This window comes from Cariama cristata, unplaced genomic scaffold, assembly GCF_000690535.1.
Source record: "Cariama cristata isolate BGI_N322 unplaced genomic scaffold, ASM69053v1 scaffold15782, whole genome shotgun sequence".
Classification (NCBI taxonomy): Eukaryota; Metazoa; Chordata; class Aves; order Cariamiformes; family Cariamidae; genus Cariama; species Cariama cristata.
In genome coordinates this window covers 41,505-49,761 of record NW_009603373.1, presented here as the reverse complement: position 1 = coordinate 49,761, position 8,257 = coordinate 41,505, and the positions used below count along the sequence as shown (strand labels likewise).

General features: G+C 37.2%; 1 protein-coding gene across 1 annotated transcript in view; it reads left to right on the top strand.

Annotated features, from left to right (window-relative positions):
• Positions 1-361: 361 nt before the first annotated feature.
• The window catches only part of LOC104157727 (talin-2-like), a 20,175-nt gene continuing 12,279 nt past the window's right edge, over positions 362-8,257 (top strand). Inside the window, exons 1-2 of the mRNA XM_009695174.1 lie at positions 362-422; positions 3,608-3,732. Coding sequence (XP_009693476.1) covers positions 416-422; positions 3,608-3,732 — 132 coding nt within the window. The 5' untranslated portion in view covers positions 362-415. The remainder of the gene's footprint in view (positions 423-3,607; positions 3,733-8,257) is intronic.

Here is an 8,257-nt window from a genome sequence, read left to right as displayed (position 1 = left end):
CTCCCACATACTCACGCATGCACCTCTGTTTTGGAGAATTCTGTCCTAGTTTTAGTTCTGAGGCATTCTAGATAATATTGTCAGTTCCTGTAGAAATGCAAGGCAGTGCTACTTTACTAGTATGTATCAGACATTGCAGTGTAAGCCTTTCCTCCTAGTGACTCATTGACAATTGTATTTCTTTCACTAGACTCATGTTTTGTCTCAGCCAGTTGCTGTATAAAACAAATTTTTCATTAGTATGCCTTGGGAAATGCTCCAGCATTCTCTGGAATCCTTACTAATATGCATTTTTATGTTTTTACTTTTTCTCTAGATCCTTCAAAAACCAACTCCAGAACTAAAGCATCAGTTGGCCTCTTTCTCCAAGCGGGTTGCTGGTGCTGTTACAGAGCTCATCCAATCAGCAGAAGCAATGAAAGGTGAGTTGGGCAGCCTGGCTGCCAGTACAGTGGGCTTTTTACTCCAGAGATGATGGTCTGTCTTTTTTGTAGTTTAAAACAAAAGCAAAAAATAACAAAAACCCTTTTAGTATGTTCTACGTGTCTTGGTACCACTTACTTCCATTCTTTTAATTTCTCTGCTGGTACTCAGTTATTCACAGTGTTGATAAATGTGTCTATTTGACCCTCTCCCACTTCATGTGATCTGTCACGAGTCCTCTGTAAATCATGTGGCCTTTGAAGATGGAACTGTCAAGCAGAGCACTCAAGAGCCACAGTAGCTGAACACAAAATACAGTATTACTTCTCTTGAACTGGTGGCTGAATTGTAATTGGATGACTGGTTCCTTTCCTTACACTCATGTTTCTTCAGTCAAAATAAGTCCTTTGCTTTGCAGTGATAGTTGCTTTCCAACCTCAAATAAAAGAGGATACCATGACCTTTCTGAATTAATAGCCTCTAGCAATGATGTGAATTTTAGGTCTATAGGGCTTACAATCCTCTGTCTGGGTCCTGCCCATGTTAATGAAACCATGAGACCAGAAAATCATGGTCTGGATGATTTCCTGAACTCTGAGTTGAACAACCTGTGGACAAATATAAATTCAACACTCAATTAAGCAATGAATTCCATTGCTTTGCAGAAGTTCATTGTTATAACAGATGAGCGATATTTTTCTCAGATACTGACTTTCTTAGTAAAATTTTTATCCAGTGATGCATGTGAACTCTTAGGACAACAGTTCTAACATTCTACATTTTAAATTAGTTGAATGCATATTAAGGGTGGTGTTACTAATCATTAGACCGCTACTGCTGAAGCACATCTACTACCAGATTTATTGGGAACTTCAGTCTAAACAAATCTTCACAGCCATCAGAAAGGTATATGAGTATTCTAATCTCATAGGTAATAGAATTCTACAGAAAATATTTTGAATAAAGCATTGTAATCACTTTTTTTAATTCTGCGCACCCCCCCAGCTTCTACTAAATTCATATTTGTTCATTCTTTCTTAAGCTAGGCCAGAGAACACTATACTCATTTTTCTGATATTCTGTGTAATATACACTGCAAGTTTTCCTCAGTTATTTCCTGCTTTTGTCAGTACACGTTCCTTGGAAAAGAATCCTGATTAAAGACTTTTCATATATGGGAATCCCTTATTATTTTCTTACTTTTTTCCTCTCTGTCTTAATATAGTTACTCTGTTTCATATAACAGTGATTTACATTATGCTTTTTCCCTGTCCAGGTAAATCTGTTGAAACCTTCAGCCTTTTCTGCACTTTCCTTATGTTTCAAAATTTGCGTTTTCATTTGCTGCCAAGCCAATATCAGAATTTTTCTATTCCCTAAATCCTTTTAAAAAAATCTTTTTATTGTCCTCATCTTTGGAAACATTTATTCATTTCCAGTAGTTTTTGCATTTTAATTCATATTCATTAAAATAAAAATTCACTTTTAATATTTTTTCACTTACTGCCTGTAGGGCATTTTTTAAATTCACGTGAGAAGCTCTTTTGTGGAAAGTAAAATTTTTTTTAACCATTCCTAATTTTCATTTATAGATACATGATAAAATTCTGTCTCATAACCAGTGTAGCATGTAAATGTGTTTACCTTTGTGAAATGCCTTTTTTTGAAGAACAGCTATACTTTACAAGTTGGTTTTGACTGTGTTTATAGATGCTGCTTGTATCAACAATTTCCCCCCCGCCCCTTATCTGCCAATATTAGGGTTTAATATAGAATTCCTTCATCTTGTGCACCATTTGAGCTGAGAAATTGACTTTGGTAATGTTTTGATATTTGATTTAAAATACGTATGTACTTTGTAGGGATTAGCAGCATGAAATGTAGCTCACTAGGATTACAGTACCATGTACATCAGCTTTCTCCCAGCACATCATAAATAGGAGCCAGTCATTTTGTATTCTCCAGCGATTTGGTCATTCATAGCAGAAACTGCCTCATTCGTTAGCTGGTGCAATGTTGATCCATAGGCATTCAAGGTTATTTTCTTTGATGTTAGATGGATCAGGCATGGATTATGCTATGCAAGTATCCTTCTCCCCCATCACTCTTCCTTAATAATGATTAATGTTTCCGTTGATATTTTAATATTAGGTTCACCCAAACTTTCTGATCCTGTTTCAATAAATTTAACAAGGCCTTTAATCTCTTAGTCTCTTAGATGCAGAAATACATTGTGCAGATTACTATCCCCCCCCCCCCCCTTTTTTTTTTCCCCTCATTCCTTTGCCTGATGTACACTGCTTCCCATCCTTTTCTCTTTCCATCTGTGGCGCCACCTCCTCCTGTTACCCTTAGTAGTTATGAACTTAGAAGTTTTCTTTCTGGTTTCCTTTTCTCTCTCCCTCTGATTTTCCTTTTGGCTGTTTCGTTGTTTCCCTCAATCCAGAACATGGATTCTTTCTGAATCTTGTCATCCAGAGAATAGCGTTATGAAATTGAAAATAATAGTGCACTGAGAACTTACAAAAATCTGAGAGCAACTCCAGCCAACTATTCATTTTGTGGACCTACAAAATTTCTTTGAGCTAAGAGAAATGCCAAAAACTCAACCAAAAAAATAAAAAAAGTTGACTTTTGGATATGTTACAGAAACTGCTTTGGCCTTCTCTACATTGCTGTTAGAAACACATTGCCAAAAACATGCTTTCTTCAGTCAATACTAGCTTCATCTCTAACCACTGCCAAAAAAGAGACTCTGAAAATTGTGCTGTGGATGATGCTATTGTCTATAACATGTACTCTTTGCCATTCTTCAGACTTCTCAGTGTACCTTACAACTTGGTCAAGTTAGGAACCATCTTAGAAAGAGCTCTGATAAAGGAAAGTTGAGTGACAGCTGGTTAAGTTCCCAGTACAGACAGTATCCCTTTTTGAAGCTGCTTTGCTTACACAGTTCTTAAGTTTCATAATATAATAATCCTGCTAAATACTTTTTTCCACTCTGACTTACATTTTGCTCTAAGTGGCATAAACTACAGTGTATTTATGTCATTACGGTACTAAAATCAGCCTTCTATGATATGCGTTCTGTATTTGACATTTGAAGTGTGATTGTAAATCACTGTGTTTGAATGGCAGCTCACAGTGGCACTGAAGTTATTGTCTTCGTCTCCATTAATTTCAGGGACAGAGTGGGTGGATCCAGAAGACCCAACAGTCATTGCAGAGACAGAGTTACTAGGGGCTGCAGCATCAATTGAGGCTGCAGCAAAGAAGTTAGAGCAGCTGAAACCAAGAGCCAAGCCAAAGGTGAGTGTCCATCGTGTTGTTTCTTTGAAGTTAATAAAGCAGAAGATGCATATGGCCTATATATTGGTGTACACTTTGTTTACACCAGTATTATGGACAGTAACAATCAAACCTTGCATCAGTCTCAGTGCCACTAGACACTGCACTGGATGGGACTTACCCCTGAAGGAACAGGGTAAAAAGATGTTTTTCAGAGTGAGTCAAGCACCAGCCATGAGCAAGCAAAAGAAGAAAAGCCAAATGTTAGAAATGCTTTTTAGTCTTACTGTATCACTACTGTGGATTATTTACTTTTTTATTTCCAAACACATTTTATGGATGTTAAAAGTCATTCTCACTTGCTTTCCTTTGAAGACCCTTTGTTCTCATCTGAATTTGTGTAGTATAGCAGGAGAAAGCAGCAGCAACACAGAAGGGATTCAACAGAATGCCAAAGACCTTCAGGGTTTTCTAAGATTAAAAACATAGCATTTTATGCCATGCTAAAAGAGTAGCTGCTTCAGTATCAAATCAGATATGTGGTATGACCATTTCTATTTAATTTTCCTGAAGGAAAATAAATTACACTTCATTATGAAAGCAAGTAGTGTTGCATGTTGCCAGGTCATTTCAAATGTGTCTCTGATTATTTTATGCAAAATTAAGCCAACTATTTTCATGCATGGTACAGAGGGAATATATGAAGCTGACATTACTTGGTTCTACACATAGCTCATAAGACTGGATCACAGAGAATTGCTACCTTTTGCCTAGTGTGGAATAACAGGCAGGTTTTAGAAGAAATTACTGTATGCCTAGAATTGTTTCTCTTTAAAATGAAAATCATGCTTTAGCTGTGTAATTGCTTTCAGGAAAGGACTATGTATCTATTTCCCTGTTTATGCTGCTTCATAGGTGCAAAACTGCTTTCTAAGTAAAGCTGATGAGAAGTCTTTCTAAAAAGCAGGGCCTCAAGAACACTCAGTGTTGGGTGATTGTGTTTTGGTGCAGGGTGGTATTTTGTCATTCAGGAACATCAGATGAAATAGTTCTTGGTTGCTTCACTATTTGAGGACTTCCCACCCCCCCTCCCACACCCCCCCTGCTTAATGATGGGAATAAATTAGCTCATGAAAAAGAAATGCTCTTTGTCCTGCATTTTTTAAACAAGTACATCCATTTTGTTTATAAAGAAAAATGGTCCTTTATAATGAGATTCTACAGAGCAGAGGACACAGGCAGAGTCTGAGGAGAGGAAGAGTCCTCCATCACCTTTTCTATACAATCACTGCACAATAGCATGTGTGTGTTGCCTAGTAACCATGGAGCAGTTTCTTTCCAACATCTAAGCCACTCCAGGGTCATTGTAATTTCCCAGTGAATACAGATCTCACACCTGCTCCTCATTTAACATGTTAATTTGAGTATCCCGTCTGCCTGTGATTTATTGGTCTGTTTATTTGTCATTTTCTGAAACTAAAATTCATATCCAACTCTTTGTTTAATTGGGGATTTAAACAGCCCTTTACATCCTTTTTTAGATGTTTAATCCTTTTCACAATATGGATTGTAATACACATTAAAGGAACTAGGAAGATCACAGAGTGACTCAGACACCCCTTTTTCTGCTGAAGACTTGTAGCTTGTATCCTCCCAAAGTAGGATTTCCTGCTTTGAACAGGCTCTGTCTTTCTGATACTCATCTTTGACAACATACTTAGTGTTGTACTGTGAATGCCTAGACTAGGTAAGGAGGTTGATACAACTGATTTTTCTTATGCTTAGTCTATGAAATGCAGGAATAGTAGCTATGTTCTACATTGGAACAGACTGCTGGTCCAGCTAGACCGATATTCTGCTTTGGTTAACAATAATCATCATCAAGTGAACTTGCAGAGAATTCCGTAGTTGGTAATTTTAGAATAATCTGCCTGCAGGAAATCCATCATCTTCATCATTATTAATTGGTGGCTGATTCTCTATTTTTGGGTAAGCTTCTGTTATTGGGGCAGGGAGTGGGAGTAATTTGATTTCATCTTTGCACGTTCCAGTTTGTTACCTCTAAAGAAAAAAATCAATAGTTGAAGATAGGGGGTGTTTTTCTCATTTGTTCCACTACCTTAATTTTTTTATATACTTTTGGATTTTTTTAATTCTTTTTTTCCTTGTTTTCTCTTTATATTTTTGCACCTATTGTACCCTCTTCATGTCTTGGACTGAGACCAATAGCATGAGATGGGGTTTTTTTTTGCACTATTGGGAATCATCTTATCCCAGAGAAGAATCTCTAATAAGACACAGACCTGCGAACTGCTGCCTATGTTTTATTATATGATGCACATTCTGTTTGCTTTAAATTGTGGTCATCTAGCTGCTGGTGAATGTGCTCCTGAAATGCTTAGTCCACTAGTCCACTGCCCCAGTGATACCCTGTTAATATCTGTCTGTCTTCTCAGCTTATATCTTGCAAGCACTTTAGGACTTTCCTAAGTAGGTGGTGTTACTACTCCCTGTAACACAAAACCTGTTCAGTATTCTCATTGCAGTGTTCAAGGTGGGGAATGATCTGTGAAGCAATGAGATCTTTATTGTTTATTAAGTAAGTTTTGGCTGTGATATTCCTTTAAATACAATTACATTTTTCCTGAGCATGGACTCTCTTTTCCTGTTTTCCATTTTTGGAGGGTCAAGTGTTTTGCAATGTAGCCACATATTCCTCCTGTTATGCAAATATGCCACTGGCTGTAAAATAACAACCCCCCAAAACTAATAATTTTTTGAAGAAGAAAAATATTTTCTCTAATACGAACTACATGCTTCACTAATACTGGAAAAAGAACACTTTTAAGGATGTGGTAGATGAGGTGCAACAGCAGAGAGAGCATTGCTGTACCTACCCTATTCTGTTGGTATGCTCTTCATGCCTCTATGCAAGCTTATGCCTTCAAACGCAAGTGTTTTTAGTAGTCAGTAAGAGTTCCCTGCTGTTAGCTTTCAGCAGTTTGTCCTTTTTTTGCTTTTCCCCCAAGATGAATCAAACCTGGATGCCTTTTTCTGCAGGACTCTGTGTGATATGTTTGATATATTAGGTTGTTATTTAATCCAACTATATATCAAACATATTCCTACAGTGTCCTGCCCTGTCTCCGGGGGTTTTAACATAGTAGAAGGCAATATGAAGGAGTACATTCACTCACAAGCAGGTTTAGAAGACTTCCTGCAGACTCCTAATCTAATTTGATTTCAAATACATACACGAAGGGCTCCTTTATCAATAGAGTTGCTCCTGGAGGGACTTTTAAGTTGTGTAGGGTCTTCTATGACAGTGAGCAGCAGCTATGCCAAGAACTGATTTTCACTGAAATGGTTATTGTGTTTTCCATGGCTCAGTGTAGTAACTTACCCATATTGGTTTTCTCTTTATGAAATAGAAGATGAGAGCTGCCTCAAAATAAAATGGTTTGTCTTTTTAATTTTTTTTCTACTGTTTAGCAATGAGATTGGGGGCTCATTTGTTCTCCTATTAACACTGACTTTATTTATGCTACCCCTAATAATGGAGATTCTGTAGAAAACTGGTTAAAATGCAGTACAAAAACATCTCAAATTATATATATTTTTTTTTAATAGTGCAATCAACATATTCAGGATATTTTATGCTACAGACTTTGTAGCTAGCCTAATAATTTTGGTTTGTCTGTTCTGGTGACTTCATTTTCCAATCCATTTATACCCACACATAGTCAATAACAGCTTATTAGTTTAAGCTTGTGGAAAAAGATATGCTGATCTTCATGGGGGCTACTTGAGGAAGGAGAAGCCAATCACTTGTCTCATAGATCTGGTTTTCTAAAGAAACCCAAGTAGCCCTCTCAAGTAACTGAAATCTTACAAGGTGAAATTTTCTGCTATGTATCACATCATTGCTCCTAACTTTGTTCATGAACGCAGTGAACTGATATGTTGTGAGGGTACTGTTGATGAGTGTGAACTTAAGACAGTTCAGGACACACACTTTAATAATGGGAACGGGTAGAAGAATTACTTCTCTTGTAGGGCGTTTTGCTGTGTTCAGTCTTTGGACTGCTGCATGTCTTTCATGCTAAGGAAAGCTCTTTGGAGAGTATAGGCAGGTAAACGTACCCACAGTGCTGACTGAGCATTGTGTCTACTCCTCCATTTCAAACATGAGTATCCAGCCCTTAGATGTCACACCCGAGAATGCTGAAGGGAATACTGCAGGGAAGGACTGAAAAACAAAGATTTGTTAGAAAAGATGAATACTCAATAGAAGTTCCACACTTTGAGTGCTGTGTAAGGCTCCTTCAAAAATAAGTTCTCCACAGAAGGGATCAACTGTCAATAGAAAACTTTTTTCTTTTTTTCCAGAAATAAAAAATTGTGAGATGACAGGAAATGTAGGATTTAGAAGTTTGAGAAGCTCAGGGTGTGGTTTCTTCTCCCACACCTTAAATTTCAATATGATTGGAAAGAAATTCATTTGGTACACAGAGGGGAAAAAAAATTCTGTTATCTGATGAGATAC